Here is a 19,629-nt window from a genome sequence, read left to right as displayed (position 1 = left end):
AAATCTCATGGATGGAGGAGCCTGGTAGGCTACAGTCCATGGGGTCACGAAGAGTCGGACACGACTGAGCGACTTCACTTTCACTTTTCACTTTCATGTATTGGAGAAGGAAATGGCAACCCACTCCAGTGTTCTTGCCTGGAGAATCCCAGGGACAGGGGAGCCTGGTGGGCTGCCGTCTGTGGGATCGCACAGAGTTGGACACGACTGAATCGACTTAGCAGCAGCAGCAGAGCAGGAGTTATGTAACCTTAAGCTGGTGGATCTGCTTCCAGATGCAGAGCTGTTGGCAGGATAGTTCTGGTCATAAAATGTCATCTGGCTTTTCCCATAATGAGAAACAACCTAAATGGAAGCCACAGTTTGTTTTACAATCTAACCTTTGAAGTACCCTAGCTTCATTTCTGTCATTTGCTGTTGATTATGTGGAGCAAATCTGGTACATGTGGAAGGGACTAATATATAAGGGTGTGAAAACCAGGAGGCAGAATCATTGGGGGCCATCTTAGAGCCTGGCTTACTTACATTTTCCTATAATGTGTATAAGATGTTTTCAGAATATTGTCTGTTGCTCTACAAGATAAAATTTAAGATTTCTTTAGTATCTCACTAAGAATTCTTTTAAGTGTCAGTTTTCAGAGTCAGGAATTGCTACCCATGATACTTCAAAAATACCATTTTGTGTAGTCACTGAGTTATGTCAACAATTAGACACCTAGGTAGGTTAACCTGATTGAACTTGTTAACATTTGTAATGATAAATTTTTTTATTATTTTAATTTTATTTTTTATGTCAAATATTTATTTTCAAAGTGCAAATTACATAAAAAGGTTGTTTAGAAAAGTCTTGTTTTCATCCCAGTCTCTTAATTTGTACTTTCCATCCCATTAAGTGGATTGTCCCTTTCACCATTAGCAGCTGATGATTTAAAATTAATTTCTGTTTATCCTTACAGTGTCTATTTTTACAGTTGTTTCTTTGCAGATGTTCTGTTTTTAAAAATGGCTCTATTTGGATTGTTGACCTCTCATTTATATAGTTGACCTTTGAACAACTCGGGGGTTAAGGGTACTGACCCTCTGTGCAGTCAGAAACTGAGTATAATTTATAGTCAGGGAAAAAAAAAATTTATAGTCAGTCCTGCATGTTCATAGTTACAGATCATCCAACAGTGGATGGCTTAGTGCTGTAGTATTTACTATGGGAAAAAAATCTGTGTAAGTGGACCCACACAGTTCAGACTTGTATTTTTCAAGGGTCAACTGTAATTCGAAAGCCATAAAATTCATCCCCTTGAAGTATATAAGTTTAGTGGTTTTTAAGATATTCTCAGAGCTGTCCAATCATCACCAGTCAATTTTAAAACATTTTTATCACTCCAGAAAGAAACCCCATATCCTTTAGTAACTATTTTCCTCCCACGCCATGCATGTACACACTTATATCCTAGACATGCTAATACACTTTTCTCTGTAGAATGCCTGTTCTGGATATTTCGTGTGAATGAAATCATATTGTATGGAGTCTTTTGTGACTGGCTTCTTTCATTTAGCATGTTTTCAAGGTTCATCCATGTTGGAACATCTATCAATATACACTTCATTTCTTTTTATGGGTGTGTAGATACCAGTAACATTTCACTTATCCATTCATCAGTTGATGATTCTTTGGATTGTTCCACTTTTTGATTATTATGAGTGATGCTGAACATTGTACAGTTTGTATGTGGACTTAGGTTTTCATTTCTCTCTGAGTGGAATTACTGTGTTTACAGTGTGCCACACTGTTTTCCAAAGTGACTATAGCACTTTTTATTCCTACCAGTAGTATACGAGAGTCCCAATTTCTCTACATCTTCCCCAGCACTTGTTATTGTCTGTTATAATCCTCGTGGTTATAAAATAGTACTTCTTTATGATTTTGATTAGTATTTCCCTAGTGACTGATGATGTTGAGCATCTTTTCATTGACCATTTGCATACTATCTCTGGAGAATTGTTTATTCAGATATTTGACCTAGTTTTAATTAAATTATTTGCCTTTTAATCACTGACTTGTAAGAGTTTTCTATATATTCTATATACAGATCTTCTATCAGATATAAGATTTACAGATATCTTCTCCATTTTATGGTTTTTGGTTTTTTTTAACTTGATGGTGGGCTTTGCAGCACAGAAGTTTTTCATTGTGAAGGAACCTCAATTTATTTGTATTTTGGATTGTCACTTTTGCTTTTGGTATCATACTAAGAAACCATTTCCTGACTCAAGATTGTAGAGATTTACCAAGATTCCTTCTAAGAGTTCAGCTCTAACATTTAGGTTAGTGATACATTCTGAGGTAATTTTCCAGATGGCACTAGTGGTAAAGAATCCACCTGCCATTGCAGGTAGACATAAGAGATGTGGGTTCAATCCCTGGGTCACAAAGATCCCCTGGACAAGGAAATGGCAGTCTGCTCCAGTTTTCTTGCCTGGAAAATCCCTTGGACAGAGGAGACTGGAGGGCTACAGTCCATAGGGTTACACAGAGTTGGGCACAACTAAAGCGACTGAGCAAGCACGCATGCATAAGGATAGAGTCCACATTGATTCTTGCCTGTGTACATCCAGTTATCCTGGCACCATTGTTTGAAAAGTGTTTTTTCCTCATTAAATTGTCTTGGCATCCTTGTTGACATTTACTTTTCTTCCCTCGTATGCAAAGTGAAGCATACTATATGTACTGCGCTGCACCCATGGGGTTTTTTGTTTGAAGACATCGTATTTCCTAGAAATTACCTATATTACTGTATCAAGATTTTCCTTAGACTTTTTTAAAAAAAATATTTGTATATTTGTATATTTATTTGGCTGTATTGGGTCTTAGTTGCAGCGGGCAGCCTGTTTGTTGCCCTGTAGCTTGTGGGATCTTAGTTTGCAGGCCAGGGGTTGAACCCATGTCTCCTGCATTGCAAGGCATATTCTTAACTACTGGACCACCAGGGAAGTCCCTCCTTAACACATTTTTTTTTTGCCTGAGGCATATGAGATCTTAATTCCCAAACAGGGATATTCTGATTCATTTGGAAATTGCCATATATACAGTATAAGGTATGAATCCAGTTTATCTTGTTCCAAATAGCTCTCCAAAATTTTTAACCAGTTTTGTTATTCTATAGTTTACATACAATAAAATAAGTGTACTTTTAAGTGTACTTTTTGATGAGAACTACTCCAGTACCACCCATTGCAGGCAGCCACTGATCTACTTTCTCTTACTTTTTGACTTTTCTAGATATTTTTTAGTAAGTAGAATTGTGTGTTGTATTTCTGTGTGTCTAGCTGATTTGAGAATATTTCATATTATCATCTGCATCATTTTGTTCCTTTTTATTGCTGAACAAGATTCCATTTTTATGATTATACCATGGTTGGTTTACCCATTACCAACCAGTTCATGGGTATTTGGATTATTTTCAGTCTTTGGTTGTTTTCATAAAGCTTTGAAGAGCGTTTGTGAACTAATGTTTGTGTGAACGTTTGTGTTCATTTCTCTGGGTTAAATATCTAGAATTAGAGTTGTTTAGTTGTATGGTAAGTGCAATTTTAAATTAATAAGAAACTGATAAATTGTTTTCCAAAGTGGTTGTGTCATTTTACATTTCAGCTGATCAGCCATGAATGATCATTATGGTTACTCTACATCCTTGCCAACTTTGGTATTGTCTGTTTTTTTAGTTTTAGCCTATCTGGTCTGTTACCTCATTGTGATTTTAATGTGCATTTCTTTGATAATTACTGATATTTTTTTTTTTTTTAAGAAATTTTATTAATTTATTTGACTGCCTTGGGTCTTAGTTGCAGCACATGGGATCTTCATTTACTCATGCAGGATCTTTCATTTTAGACTCTCTAGTTGGAGTGTACCAGCTCAATGGTTGTTGTGTACGGGCTTAGTTGCTTCACTACATATGGGATCTTTGTTCCCTGACTGGAGATCAAACCTGCGTCCCCTGTATTGCATTAGCTATACATTTGTAATCATTGCTTTAGCTGCATCCCTAAAACTTGATGTGTTGTATTTTCATTCAGAATATTTTCTGTCTTACGATTTCTTTAACCAAGGGGGCTTTAAATCTTAGTAATGTGTTTGTAATCGCCAAATACTTGGTTATTTAGGGTGTATTGATATTTCTGTTTATTTTTTCATTCCATTAAGATCAGAAAACAGAGTGCTACGAAATGCCATTTTCATCCTTTATATTAAGTATCCATGTGTAGTTAAATCTTTATCTGGATTTCTCTTCCATTCTGTTAAATTGTCTGTCTTTAGATAGACTACTTTCCCACCTATCCACTCCCAATATTGATTTTTTTTTCCCTCAAGTGTTTTTGACTTTTCTTTCGGTTATTTTTCCATATGAACTTGATATTCAGGTTGACTACTAAAAAATCAGTTGACTTTTTAAAAACCTTTTTATTGAGAATTTCAAACATATACATATAAGCAGTTTGAATAGTACATCAATGTAAAAGTACTCATCACTCAGGTTTAACAGTTAGAAACTCACGGTCACTTTTGTTTCATCTACAACACCTCTCCCCTCCTCAGATTGTTTTGAAGCATATCCTAGATACACTATTTTATTTGTAAGTATTTTATAATTTTTAAAGAGTCTTATAAAAACAAACATAAAACACTACAGTTCTCCAAAAGTTTCCCAGTTTTTAGAGCCCAGAAACTTGTCATCCTCTGCCCATCTGCCTGCTGTTGTCTCACTTCCATATTAAAGTCCTTTTCTAATGCAAAAAAAAAAACTACAATGCTATTATTACACCAGAAAGAGTTAACCAGGAGTTCCCTAATATCCTCAAATTTCTGTGGCTTTTGTTAAAATACGTATTTTTTACAGTTAATTTGTTCCAGTTAGGATTCAAGTGAGGTTTACAAGTTGCATTTGTTTTTCATGTTTAAGCCATTTTTAAAGTTATTTTATGTTGTAAATTTTTATTATGAAAATTTAGACAAGTTTTGTTCATTTATACCATTACACTGTTACCCTAGGTACCATTGTCATTTCACTAATCAATACTTTTGTATGTATCTTTAAGAGTTGTGGACTATTTCTTTTTTAAAACCATAGTTAAGGTACCATTACCTAAAATAAATTATAAATTATTTCTTGCTATCAAATATCTAAGCACGTTTTTCTTACTGCCTTAAAATTTTTTCTTAATAGTTGGCTTGTTGAGCCACAATCCAAAATCCACACTTTTCATTTGATTGCTATCTCTGTCTTAATATTAACTCTTTTTATTTATAGTTTCCCCCTCAGGTTTTCCCTTTTACATCTTATTTAAATCCAGTTTGTTTGGCCTGTATTCTTTCCCACCATCTGAACTTCATGGATTGGATCCCTGTGGTATTGGTTAAAGTGATCCTCTGTCCGCTGTAGGTCTCTGATAGTATATAAATAAGAAAGACTTGTTAAGTTTAGGTTGTATTTTTTTTAAAACCTTTACATGGAATGTTTCATAGATGGTGTGTGTAGTTTTATTAGAAGTCAGTGTCTGATCTCCTTTTTTTTCTTTCTTTGATAGTAGGAGTAACTTGGCTGCCTTATATATCCAGGATAACATTTCATACCAGCTCTTCTCTGTTTGTTTTAGCAGCACTGGCAGTGACTATCTAGCGCTAGGTTCATTATTTCACTAAGGATTGCAAAATGATGACATTCTCATTCTATCATCTCTCCTTCAGTTGTTAACTGGACTGTTTCTATAAAGAAAAACTTTTACCTTGTTAAGCTATTTGGTTACCGTGAAGTACAGCTTGTAAAAGAAAGGTTACTAAACTGCCCATCATTTCAAAGCAATTTTCAAAATAATGAGTTCGTTTCCTATTATCTCCGTGACTGATGAGAGTCTGTTGTTGTTCTGTTAGTATGAATTCCTGGATGTTAACATTTGAACCACATTAAATTTATAAATATATTCTTTAGACATTAACTTAGGGGAGGATTGTTATCTTTATCTTGTCTTCTTATGCACAAACAAATTATGCCTTTCTGCTTGTTTAAATCTGTTTCTCTGTCTTCAGTAGTGTTTTTTCAGTTTTCACCTCAGGTAGTTTCTTTTTTTATTGTTAATGTAAACTGGGTTCATCTTTCCATTGTATCTTCTAAGTAGTTACTCATGAAGTAAATTTATGAAGTGTGGTATATGAAGGCTATTGGCTGTCTTTATGTTAACTTTATATCCTGCTACTTTACTCCATCAAATAACAAAAAATTAAGGACTTGCTTCTGAAATACAGCCATAGATCATGTAGGGCATATCTTTCCTTCATGATAGTAGTACCTTTTTGCACCAAACTACCTCTCTGTCTTCTTGGTGCATGATGCAGTTCTCATTTTTGCATCCTGTGAGAGGATTTTGTTTGAAAATATGCTGAAGTCAGGAACATTTGGGGACAGATATTCTTGAGCGGGGAGGGTGGTTAAATAGAGTGGGATCTGAGTATTATAGGATGTTGATTAGCATCCCTGGCCTCTACCCATTTAGATACTAGTAGCTTCCTCTCCTTCCTTAACTGTGACAACCAAAAATGTCTCCAGACATTGCCAAATGCCCTTTGTTTTTTTTTTTTATGTCTTCTTTGGAGAAATGTCTATTTAGATCTTTGGCCCATTTTTTGATTGGGTCATTTATTTTTCTGGAGTTGAGCTTTGAAAGGCAAATGCCTTTGAAATGCCCTTTGAAAGGCAAAATTGTTCCCAGTTGAAAACCATTGACAAAAGGAAATGGCTAAAGTATGGCCAACATAAACTGTGGTTTAAGATTAAGGTAGATTCAAACTATAGGGATTGGGACACGACCATAAAACCAGGTCTGCCTCTGTACAGATTTAAGATTGTATTCATTGTTTTTATAGTTAAAATTTTTCTTTTAGAAATCCATAAAGTTGACTAGCTTTTGGAGAGAAAAAAAAAGTGAGGATTATAAATATAAAAATAAATAGACAAACTTTCATATGATATTTGAGTTTGGGATGGTTTTTCTTTCTTGAAGGATATGCTTTTTCAATATGAGGGAATCTCAAGATTGAATTCAGATAAATATTCTTACTAGTTTCCTCTGTTTTCAGGCTTGCTTTTCTAACCAGATAATAAGTATATATAACCAGCTTTCCTACATATCAGCAACAGTCAAGTGTTTAGCAAAAATTTCAGATGTTTTTAAGAAAATTTATCTCTACCTTGGCAGTTCGTTCTGATGATTTTGTGAACATAAGTTACACATTCTTTGTGTCCTGTGGAATTGGTAGTTCACAGCTTTTTCCCTTGAGTGATTTAGTTAACATAGCACCATAAACCCATCACAGGCAACAGTCAGTGCTGTAATAAACATGTGAGAAAAGGGTACACAGAGCATGCAGCTTGCTGTTTTGTGGGGGACTGGGAAAGACATATTACAGAGATGGCAGTTGACCTAAACTGTTAATGAGAGCTTTAATGGGGCCGATTATAGGCAAGAACTCTTATTTAGAAACCTGCAACATGATAGCATGTGATAACTATGTTTGAGAATGAGCAAGAATTTAGTGGTGGAAGATTTTTAAAAATGGAGTTAAGATTAGTGTTGGGTCTCTTTGCACTTTTTTTGTTGTATTTTTGTTTTTCTTTGAGTAAAATCCAATGCCCTTCTCTAGCCATGGCATAATTTAGTGTATCAAACAGGGATGATCTGAGAAATAATATGGGAAATGTTTCATAGTGCTGTAAGAGTCTCATAATTACAGAGACTTGATCAACTCTGTGGGTCATCGCAGAGTGTCTCTGAGAATGTGGCTATCAAGCTGACCCCCTCAAGGACAAGTAAAAATTTTCCAACCTGACAGTAGGGAATTGGGGATTGAGGCTGAGGAATGGCATAGATGATAGGAAAACAGCCCATAGTGACGGAAGAGGGGTGGGTGCGGAATAGCGTGGCATTTGAGAGACAGGCAGAAATGTCAGATCATGCAGAGCCTTATGGACCAGTTCATGTATTTTATGCTAAGGAGATGCTATTTTCTAATATTACATCATTTTTTCCTGCAGTACCAAATATGCCCCAACAACGGCAAGACCAACACCATCAGAGTACCATGATGCACCCAGCCTCAGCAGCAGGCCCACCAATTGTGGCCACCCCACCAGCTTATTCCACACAGTATGTCGCCTACAGTCCTCAGCAGTTTCCAAATCAGCCTCTTGTTCAGCATGTGCCACATTATCAGTCTCAGGTAAGCCTGATATGACCTAATAACTCTTAACTATTGTTCCATTTAAGTAAGTTTCAGTGTGATAAAGGGGTTTTCTGTATATCTTGTGTTATGTGCTATGGTGGGGGTAGACAGCTAAGGATTTGGGGGCCCCTTTTAACAGAAAGGTGCTGATCAGTGTAGGTGTTTCAAAGAAAATAGCCAAAAACAAACTGATTTAGAATTTTCTAAATTCTGTATTTATAATTTATAAGTTTTGGAAACCTGCAAACCATGAAGTTAAGACATAACTAAAATCTACTTGATTATATCTGATAACTTTAATGTTTTTTCTTAATTTTTTATTTAAACACAGCATCCTCATGTCTATAGTCCTGTAATACAGGGTAATGCTAGAATGATGGCACCACCAACACATGCCCAGCCTGGTTTAGTGTCCTCTTCAGCGACTCAGTACGGGGCTCATGAGCAGACACATGCGATGTATGGTAGGAAACACTTTTTGTTTTTTCTCAGTGTGTGTCTTAATGTGTTTTAAACTTCTGTTTAAGAATAACTCTGCCTTTTATGACATTGAGGGTCAAGAATCTTAAAAAAAAAAAAAAAAGGAATCTGGTTCTCTCTGACCTAGTCTGTAAGTCTTGGCAAATCATTTCTGCTTCTGTTCTTGAAATTTCTCTCTTTAACTAAAAATGTAATAATGTTTGTAACAGAAGGCATCTTTTGTAGAGAAATGTATCTTCCTTCTCTTCCTCATCAGTAACATCATTTGGTATACTCTTCCTAAGGCATGCAGGAAGGTTTTTCCTTAATGAAAGCACTCTCTAGCAAGAAAACATTCTCCCTCACTCTTTATTCTGGGGGCCACTGACATTGCATATTTTTGATTGCTATTTGTTATAATACTACTGTGTTTCTTCATTATGCTGTATTTTAAGTGGTCGAAATTGTGTCATACTAGATCTGCTTTAGACAGAGTCATACTGTAAGTGTAATCAGTATGCAATGATAAAAGTATTCTATATAAAATTAAACAATATATATAAGACTACTAAGCTAAAATTGCCATCTTAGTTTTGTGGCCAGAGAACTTTGTACAAGTAAACTTTGCAGCTTTCTATAAAGTACTAAAATAATACCATTTTCAATGTTGAGAATTTAAAATAAAATTCCCACCTTATATTTTATAGAATAGGATTAATTAGTTATCTCATATTTTTCAAAATGCACCTTTAATTATTAATAGTACCAGTTTTATTGAGATCTGAATTTTGTTTTGAACTTTTTTGAGAACTCCTTTACTGTCATTTAAGTTTTCCCATTGGCATTTCAGTTTGTTTTGGAGTGGGAAAAGAGAAATTTAAATTTATTTGTACAGTTGAAAAGAGAACAACCCCTGTGAGAATGAAATTAATATTACATGCAGCTGCGTGGACCTTTTCTTTTTAAAACCTTGTTAAACTTTTTGAATGACTAAGAATGTAAAGACTTTCAGTTTTTTTAACTTTAGATTACAGTTTATAACGTTTTGTAGGTTAACAGGAATAGGACTCAGGCAGCAACAACCATTGTTCTTGTCACCCAGAACTCACTTCTAATGTTTACTTTTTGGAGCCATGCTCCTTTCCCACTGGTTCACTAATCATAGAAATTTTATGTGACATTTTTTTAATATAAAATATTTTTCAGATCTTACTTTTCCACACTTAAAATCTTTTATTGTTGATTATACTCTTTAAATTTAAATAATGTGCTTGTAACATTTTGAAAACCTTTCAAGAAACCCATCCATAATTTAATTGAAAGGTTGACAGACTAATTTGGTTTATGATTTTAGTTATGATCTCCTGTCATTGGGTTGTCTTGCTGCTGCTAAGTCGCTTCAGTCGTGTCCGACTCTGTGCGACCCCATAGATGGCAGCCCACTAGGCTCCCCCGTCCCTGAGATTTTCCAGGCAAGAACACTGGAGTGGGTTGCCATTTCCTTCTCCAATGCAGGAAATTGAAAAGTGAAAGGGAAGTCGCTCAGTCGTGTCCAACTTTTTGCGACCTCATGGACTGCAGCCCACCAGGCTCCTCCGTCCATGGAATTTTTCAAGCAAGACTGCTGGAGTGGGGTGCCATTGCCTTCGATTGGGTTGTCTTAACCCGAACTAATTATGTTGTGAAAAGGCATCACTGATTTATCACACTAAGTTTTACACAATTTGTATATATTTCAACAGTTTTCCAGTTTGCTAAAGTCTTAGGTGAAAAGTTCATAATGATTGTTTATACATACATTCCTGAATATATCATGATATAACAAGTGGAAAAACATTTCTTTCTTCCCATTTTCTGGCATACTCCCTTTGGAATAAGATCTGAAACTTTTGAGCTAAAATTTCCGTTGCTTTTAGAGAATAGCTATTTGTATGCCCATGCCTTTTGAGATACTGTAGTAATACTGTTGAGCAGAATCTTTCTCCTCAGTGTATTCACTCACTGCCAGCCTGGCTTTGTCTTTTGAATGGATATTCATTGGTTTGAAACATCCAGTACAGTACAGTAAATACTATATTTGAGGCACTAATGGTTTTATAACTACTTTGCAAAATATTTCCATTTGAAAAGCAGTTGGTCTCAGACTCTGAAGTCCATTCAGATGTGGGTAAACAGAAAAATACTGCAAAGAAACAAAATACTAGACCTAATGTCCAGTGAAACTTAGAATGAACTAGTCATCAAAGCTACTTATTTGATGCCAGGAGAAAGTTGGCTCAACCATATCTGAATTAACTCTCCTACGATTTACACAGATTGAGTTTTATTGATGTCTGTTGATGAGGGTAGGCTAGGGGCAGCGCTGTACCTAGATTTGGTATGATTATTTTTGGTTCTCTTTTGGACACTACATACCCTGAAGAAGACACCAGGAAATGAATTATTTTGTTATTTACTGCAATAAACCATAATTTAATCTGCTGTAGCAAGTTTATTAATTCATCAGTGATTTATTTTAGGTCTTACAGATTTTTAAGTCAGACTTTAAACTTTTACAAATTTTTGTACATTTTGTTTTGTCTGTAAAGAATACAAATTTTTAAGTACATTATTTTAAACTGTAAGATAAAATTTGCATAGAAATGCTAATTTTATACTCATTTCTCTTAAACAGTTTATATTTTATATTCCAAAAGGAACTAGATATTTTTAGTATGGATTATTTTTTAAGCTATATCCTATCTAGATTTTTTTTTTAATACAAACAAAAAATATGCACCCAGATGTTGATGACAGTTGTTATGTTACCTTTTTGTCATTTATTAATCATTACGGTCATAGCAAGAGCCTTTGAGAATAGAAATGACTACAAAATGAAAGGCTGGTTATTGTTTTAAAATTTTTTGGCATATTAACTGTAAGTATGCTAACAAATCCTTGAACGTTTATTTAAGGTACTAGGAGAAATATATTCTAAGTTTGTTGACCTTGTATTCTTTCTAGCTATCTTAGGAGAGACTCTGATCACAAACTTCATCTCTTTGACCTTAATTTCACTTTCATCACTGCGTCTGCCCTCTTTCTCCAAATAAGTTACTTTTTGTTTCCTTAACATCTAGTCTTAAAATTCTTCTGATTTTGTTTCATTCATCTTGTTTTGTTTTCCCTTTTAGAAATAGTAATAATGAAACTTTCTCTGCTAACTAAAGCCATCAGGAAGAGTTAAATCCAGAATCTTTTTCTTTGGGTTTATTTTTGGTAGTTTAATGCAGATAAATTCGAAAATACAGTAGGCAGAAAGATGTAAAGTGCACCTATTAATCCTCTCCCTTACAACCTCCTGTTAATGTTTTGGTGCATATCCTTCCAAGTGTACTTATGCACCCACGCACACCCCTTTATGTAGACAGTTTAATAAGAAATGATATCACACTCTTGTTTAATATTAATATTACTATGTTTCTCAGTTTTTGGATCCATTCCCAGATGCGTAGTAAACATCTTACAGAACAAGCTGTAAGGTGACATTTCTGTTAGTAATGATTGGCAAAATTGGACTAGTCTTTTGAATGAAATTTGGTAAATATTGTTTTATATTGGTATATTTTTTATATTAGAGTTGTTCAATGGAATGCAATGTTGGTCTTTTTATTAGATAATGACTTTATTCCTTTCGTTTAAGCAAATGAGCAAGTGGAACTCGACCGCCCAATACAGAAGAAAAAAGTGTCTTTCACTTCAGCTCCATCTTACTTAATTTTGTAGTAATGTTTAAAGTGCTTGTCATCTCTTATAAAATAAGAAAAATGAATTATGCATGAATACAAAAAGAAATTACTAAATATGTCAACCTTTCCAGAAAATTAGGAAAATGCACACCTTAAAAGGCTAATTAACCTTTCTATTTCCTAAATTCAGCATGTCCCAAATTACCATACAACAAGGAGACAAGCCCTTCTTTCTACTTTGCCAGTGAGTTGGGTTTTTTATACTAATTTTAATTTGAACAGTAAAACACTTTTTAAAGAATACATGTTAAGGGAGTAGACTTGTTGAGCGATCTTTTCCTTGTGCCAGACAAAATCATTAAAAAATACATATATCTGAAAATAATTCAGAGTTTTTAAAAAGGAAGTATAACCCAGCTTAAGAAAGCTGGAGTTAATTTAAAAATTGACTTGTTTCAGAAATAAATTTTTGCATACCAAGCAAATATGTGACTGTTTCGGAATGCCTAATACATTCCTTGTTCAGAGAAAATCTTCCTGAACAGCCTTTTTTCATAGCAAAGCAAAACAAGCCACAAGTGTAAAATATACAATTTTTTTTTAAATATATATCCTGGTAAGAAAAAATTTATTCTTACAAGGATTTTTATTTGAGTAGGGTTGAAATACTACGGGAGAAGCGTTCCTGTATTTTCGATCCTTGCATGACTACAGGTTTAAAATATTCAGGTAGCAGACACCTCATGGATGTCTTGAACTTAAGCAGGAAAACATGATCTAGCAGCCACCAGAGATTACCTTGAGTAACACCAGCCCCTCTCAGCAGTGGAAAGGTAGATGATTGCTCTTAAATGGAGAAAGTCTGAGCAGATTTCTTTTAGAAATGAACTTGTAAGGTTTGTTTTCTCTATTTGTAGGGAAATCTTAAGGCTTATTCATGGACTTTTGGTATTTGGAAGGGGAAGTCACTAACTTGCAGAAACGGATGATAGTGTAGTATGTGGTCACTTTATGTGAAATACTGTTTTCTCAAGACTATTAAGGATTAAAATGTTATCATAGAGACTAAATTTTAAATTATTTTGGAATAACTGAATGTCTGAATATACTAGGTGGCAAATTTTAAAAAGCATTGAGAAAACATTTTGACATTAATTGTGCCTTGGTATCCAAAAATAAGTGCGTACATATTATTTATTTGGTGCTAGGAAATGTTAACAAATTTAATCCTTTAATAGATGCTCTTTAAAAAGGAGTCTTGCTGTGTATATAACTATTGAAGGGGAATTCTGTATGTGGTATAGTATATAAAAGACAGTGTCAGTAATTCTAATGTACTCAGTTTGAGGTCTCAAATGTAGTTATCCTCACCATCTTACTGTCTCTGTTAGTAGATTTGGAGTCAGTTTCCTGGTAAGTAGCTAAAAGCTTAATCACCACACCTAAGCATTAACTGCCTTAGCACAAGTTTCCCTAAAAGAGAATATCAGTATTTTTTAAAAGAAACTAATAGCGGGGCTGCAGTTTGTGATTTAATTTGCTGCTTTATACCCCACCTCCTTCTAAATAAGCTTTTTGCCCTGTTTTTTTTGGTCTAGTTGCCTTTTATTCCCCTTTTAAAGTTTTCCACTTTCCTTCACTTCTTTGCTTCTGATTTTACCATCGAAACTAAAAGTTGGAAGATTTTGTTTCATTTTTGAGGTTTTGCCGTGCTGGTGATCTCTCATGACTTGTGCATCCAAGGCCAAAAATGAGAAAACCTAGTTAGAAATTAAATGCACAGCTCTGTGGACTCAGTTGGCTTCAGTAGGATCAGTTATGGCCTAGAAAACTTTTTGGACTGTGGTTATCTGGTGGAGAGCTAAATCAGAATTTTTAAGAAAAATCACTTTATTTTTAACCTCTCTGGAATCTTTAGCTAATGAGTATGTATAATAAAGCAGTTAAATGATAGATTTAGTTTAAGAAAGCCCAGAATTTTCTGCCTTTCACTCTCCACTTTTCCCTTTCCCTAATTCTCTTACTTTCCTCATTTACTCTAACTTGGTTCCTTTCTCTCTCTCTCTCTGCCCCCCCCACCCCAACTCAACCTCCTCTTTTAAAAATTTCCCTTCTACCCTAGCTGTGTTTGTTACTTTCTGAAGTGAGCTTTCAAGGAACCAAAGTATATTTTTGTTATTACTATTAAAGTCTAGTTTCTACATTTTCCCCAATTAGCTACTCAGTTTTCGTATTTGAAGGGGAAAAGAATTCCTGGATAAGGTACTTGCTTAGCAAGCGTCTTTTCAGAAAGATGATAAACAGAGGAAGATATTTCTAATCAGACATGCTTACATTTTATTTTCCAGCCTATGATGTCTGTTTAAATCTGCTTAATTTTTCTTATAATGCATTGTAGTTTATTGATGTTCAGATAGGGAGAAGATGGGTTTTTTTACACATTCAGCTCGGACTACTTGAAGTATTTGTGCTATGAATGTAAATGAGATATAGATAGCCTTTTAGTATTGGCAAATAAATCCAGAGGTGCCTTTTAAAAATGCATGATAAAAAATACTTCTGTCTTTATTTTTCTCAAAGTAATATCAAGGTTTTAACATTTTTCTAATTGGTGGATAATTAGTTAATTATGAGACTTCATGGGCATAATTATTCTTTGTAATGGCCATTCTTTTTTTTTTTTTTTTAACGTGTGAAAATCAAATAGCACCCAGCTAGAGTTGGTTGATGTTACTTTTTATTTTCTTATTACTTTGCTTACAGAGTAATTAGAAAGGAAAGTTAAATTTTCAGTACAAAAATTTCTTGAATAAATATGGTTAAATAAGTAGAAACCCTATGAGATTCTATAGTCTACCTCTATGAAACTTTATAAATAAGAATTTGGATTCAGGAATTGCTTTCCAGTTTAAGATTTACAAGAGCAGAGGTTCAAAATTTATGTCAAGTCTTTTAGACCAAGTGCCTAGACAGTTTGTGGAGATCTGCAAGTTAATTTAAATGATGATGAATGGCCTTTTAATAAGCCAATGAAGTAGGGGAAAAGACACTATTTTCATAAATTCATGGGATTGTGAAATTGAAGAAAGCTGTTAGTACATTATTTTTTTTCCACCTCCCAGGTATCAGTCACTGACTTGTTAAAAAAAAAACACCCAGAGAATATGTTGCCAGTTTTTCTTGTTAATATGTTCAATGTATGTTAACTGTTATAGTTAGGGGATTTTCCCAGTGTATAAACAGAAGTGCTTTGTTGAATCTAATCTAGATGTTAACTTAGTATATACTCCCACTAGGTGTTAGCCGTGGATGCACAGGTGATCCTAGCGCTGGCTCTTTGCCTCTCCTTCTCTCTTTAAAGGGTACCTATGCAGTTGAGGAGATAACCAGTTGGGCTGGAATGTTGGTAGCCCCTGGCCCTACAATGTCAAGTATTATAGAATTGTTTCATGTGCCTAACCTTCTGCATAACATTTACATGGGATTCACCCAGAGCCATCTCTGCTGGTGACTCTCAGCAGCCGGCCTACTAGACTACTGGAGTCAGGGTGCCTGATCCCAAAGGTGCTTGCTTCTCCCTATGAGTTCCCTGTGCGTAACATCATATGAAGAACATGAGGAAGTATTTTGAAATTGTTTCTGTGTATGGGCATAGCTTCTCAGGGATTTCAGGATTGATTTGAGAGAAGGCTGGAAGTCACACATTGACTTCTAAGAGGTATGTCTTGAGAAGACTGTCCTCAACTCATAGCCACATCATGGTTAGATTTGTATCAGTGTGCTATATTAGTAGTCACCGGAAGCAGTGAACCCGTCTTGTGCTTTTGATTCTCAGATTGCTGTATTGGGATGACATGAACAAATATCTGATCTCCCTGTTTTGTGCCAACGTATGGTCAGTGCTGACAGTTACAAAGAATTGGCTTTGCATTCTTACCTTCAATGAACACATTTTTACTTAAACTAAATCATCATATTTCCTTTGAAGTTACCCTAACTAGTAAAATTTTTTCTAAAGGCTGTGATGCTTTGAAGGGAGTTCAGTTTTCCTAAATACATAGTTTAGGTAATCCTAAATTATAAAACAAAGGTGAGAGATCTTGAGCGGGGAGGCCCAGGGAACAAAACTGAGCAGCAAAGTGGCTTCTGTAATCAGCTGAGAGAGATTGTGGTCATTTGGCCCTGAAGATAGAGCCCTGACCTTGCCACACACCTTATCCAGCCCCTTACTGCAGCTTTGATACCATCTGTGCCCATAGGACACTGCGCCAGCTCCAGGGCAGTAGCATGGTGAGGTTAGCCAGATGATGGCCTTGAGCTACTCTCTGTGTGTGTGTGTGTGTGTGTGTGTGTGTGTGTGTGTGAGTGATAGAGAAGGATTGAATTATTTCTGTCTGTGCTTTTAAGTTGCTTTTTCAGGAAAACCTAGTGACTGTTATAAAAGTAAATTTAAACTGATCAGATTTAGATATAGTATGTATGTTATTTGAATAAAATGCTAGTCTGATTGGTAAGCAGTAACTTGACTTTTTTTTTTTTCAAGAAGTGGATGGATTAAATGGAGTCAAATATAGAGATGGGTTAGGCATTGAGCATCAAGAAAGCTGTTGAGCTGAAAGTTGATGAGGCATAGAAGTGCAATGAAGACTACCACACACATCAATTATACACACTCCTTTTTATTTCACTTTAGTTTCCACTGGCTCCCTTGCTCAGCAGTATGCGCACCCTAATGCCACCCTGCACCCACATACTCCACATCCTCAGCCTTCAGCTACGCCCACCGGACAGCAGCAAAGCCAGCATGGTGGGAGCCATCCTGCGCCCAGTCCTGTTCAGGTAAGACACTCAGAGGCCTTCACCAGAATCGCCGCATCGTTCTGTTTACTGAGTGTTTTTTCCAGTGCCAGGCAAGATGCTAGGTACCACGTGATCAAAACACTTAGCAGCCCTGCCTCACCTAGGAGCCAGCGTACAGCTCTGCAGGCTGTGCCCCCAGTTTTAATCACCTTAAGGTACATATTGAGAATAAGGTGGTTAGGTAAGTTCTGAAAATTTTACCAATATAGAAAATTCTAACAAGGAATTTGCTTGGAACTTTTTTAAAACTCTCATTTCTAATGTTTATGTTATACGATTTTGTTTGTTTTCCTATTAGTTTCTTTAGTTGTGCTTTTTAAGAAGGCACTTAAGGAGCTCTTTGCTCCAGTTCCCTGGAGCAGTACTCTTGGTTCCCACTGCTTGGTTGAGGGCTTGCAGTCTGACAATCAGGCTTGTATCCCAGAAAAGAATGTCTCTTAATCTGTACTCTTTGCTGTCACTTTGCAGCACCATCAGCACCAGGCCGCTCAGGCTCTCCATCTGGCCAGTCCACAGCAGCAGTCTGCCATTTACCATGCGGGGCTTGCGCCAACCCCACCTTCCATGACACCTGCCTCCAATACACAGTCTCCACAGAATAGTTTCCCAGCAGCACAGCAGACCGTCTTTACCATTCATCCTTCTCATGTTCAGCCGGCTTACACCAATCCACCCCACATGGCCCATGTACCTCAGGTAAACCTGCTTTAGCCAACTTTTTGTGAAGACCAAGTAGGATATGAAAGTTATCAGATAAGCGGCAAAGAGCCAGATGTTCTTCAAGCTAGGAACCCCTGTGTGTGATGCCATCTGCTTGTCTCTTCTTTCCCACTCAAATACATGTGATCTGGCCTTAAATGAATGTTTGTGTGGTTTTGTAATGGGATCAGTGAAGTTGCTGATTGGTCAGTCTTTTGACATTTCCCAACTGAGGCCTTAAAAATACCTTTGACTCTGGAATGCAACCTAGTTCTTTCCTTACTGTGTCTGCATTGCTCTGTTTCTGTTTATATAGCTTTCTCGTTGCTATATATACACGTATATGTACACATACTCCCCCCACACCTCTCTCTCTCTCTCTCTCTCTCACACACACACACACACACAGGTCTGGCAAACAAGATGGGATTTTACAAATTCTCAACTCTGAGATGACTGCCCTGGGACTGTCCACTTGAATGTTAGTCACCTGAGTTCCTAAGAAATCTCTCCATTTGTTTCCCTGGCTATTCCTAAATCTGCTTTGACCATACGTTGTACTTCTTGAAAGGACTTGGCCTTGTACATTGGTGCTGTGTGATTTGAAGCTGGAAGCGCCCAGGTGTTCCCATTTTTCTTAAAGAGCAGATCCGGAAGCACTTGGGGCTCACCTCTAGCATAAGTTTCTAAAGGTTGAAAGGTGTGGTTGCTGCTGACTAAAGTCCAATGTGATCCAGGGCCAATTTGAATTGTCTTAATGAGGAGAAGGAGCTGCACTGAAGTTGGACTTTTAACACTGTCCTTTGAGGCCCTCCCTGGAGCTGTTAAGGGTGGATCGGCTGTATTTGATGTCTCTTTTTGCTGCTTTCATAACAGAACTCTCTTAGGCAGGTCTCAGCTTAAACTGCCTCACTGAACTCCGTTTCATGTCAAGCAGTGCACCCCTGAGGCTCTGGCATGGTGGGGCTGGAGATGCTGCTCAGTTGGAGCTAACTCTCAGAAGGCGACCTTGTAACTAGAGTTCCACGGCTCTGGGAAGTCTGGGCATCCTCCCCAGCAAACGGGCAGGTTCTGTAGTGTGGTGCACTGCAGTGGATGAGTTGCTTTTGATGGTGGGGAGGGGAGGTGGTTTGGTCAAGTGTGGGGCAGCATTGTTTGGCTGAATCAGGAGCTTTGTGAGACCTGGGGGCCGGTAGATGTCTAGCAGAGGCTGGTGGCTAAGTAGTTATGTGAATTTATATCTAAGTTGGGGTTCCTAAAACCTCACTTTTGTGTTTTTGTGCTGAAAGAACAAAAAGGTTAACATCTGCAGGGAAGTCCAGATGTGCCCTGGGTCTACTTGAACGTGTTAGAGTCAAAACAGGGTTTCCTTCAAGGCTTATATCATGGTGCACAGTATTGGAGGAGGAATTGAGGACTCGTCCTCCTCGCTCTGCAAATCTTTGCAGAGCTGGGGTCCAGCTGTTTGGGCTAAAACCTTTCCAATTTGACAGGGAGACGTGGTTGAACTCACTGTCACTTGGTACAGGGACACTGGGTTGGCCCTGATGATTTCAGATTACCCCTCCCCACCTAACTGGAGCCATTCACTGCAACTCCTCCTGCTGCTGC

The 19,629-nt window shown here is 36.6% G+C and overlaps 1 protein-coding gene across 1 annotated transcript in view; it reads left to right on the top strand.

The window, feature by feature from the left end:
* Window positions 1-19,629, top strand: part of ATXN2 (ataxin 2) — a 120,024-nt gene that overhangs the window by 98,151 nt on the left and 2,244 nt on the right. The window contains exons 20-24 of the mRNA XM_010841430.1: window positions 8,085-8,269; window positions 8,604-8,736; window positions 12,650-12,703; window positions 17,153-17,298; window positions 17,788-18,015. Of these exons, the coding sequence (XP_010839732.1) occupies window positions 8,085-8,269; window positions 8,604-8,736; window positions 12,650-12,703; window positions 17,153-17,298; window positions 17,788-18,015 (746 nt within the window). The remainder of the gene's footprint in view (window positions 1-8,084; window positions 8,270-8,603; window positions 8,737-12,649; window positions 12,704-17,152; window positions 17,299-17,787; window positions 18,016-19,629) is intronic.

Source organism: Bison bison, unplaced genomic scaffold (genome assembly GCF_000754665.1).
Source record: "Bison bison bison isolate TAMUID 2011002044 unplaced genomic scaffold, Bison_UMD1.0 scf7180017864160, whole genome shotgun sequence".
NCBI classification, from domain to species: Eukaryota; Metazoa; Chordata; class Mammalia; order Artiodactyla; family Bovidae; genus Bison; species Bison bison.
Note: the sequence above shows the minus strand (reverse complement) of the source record. Positions and strands in the feature narration are given on the sequence as shown.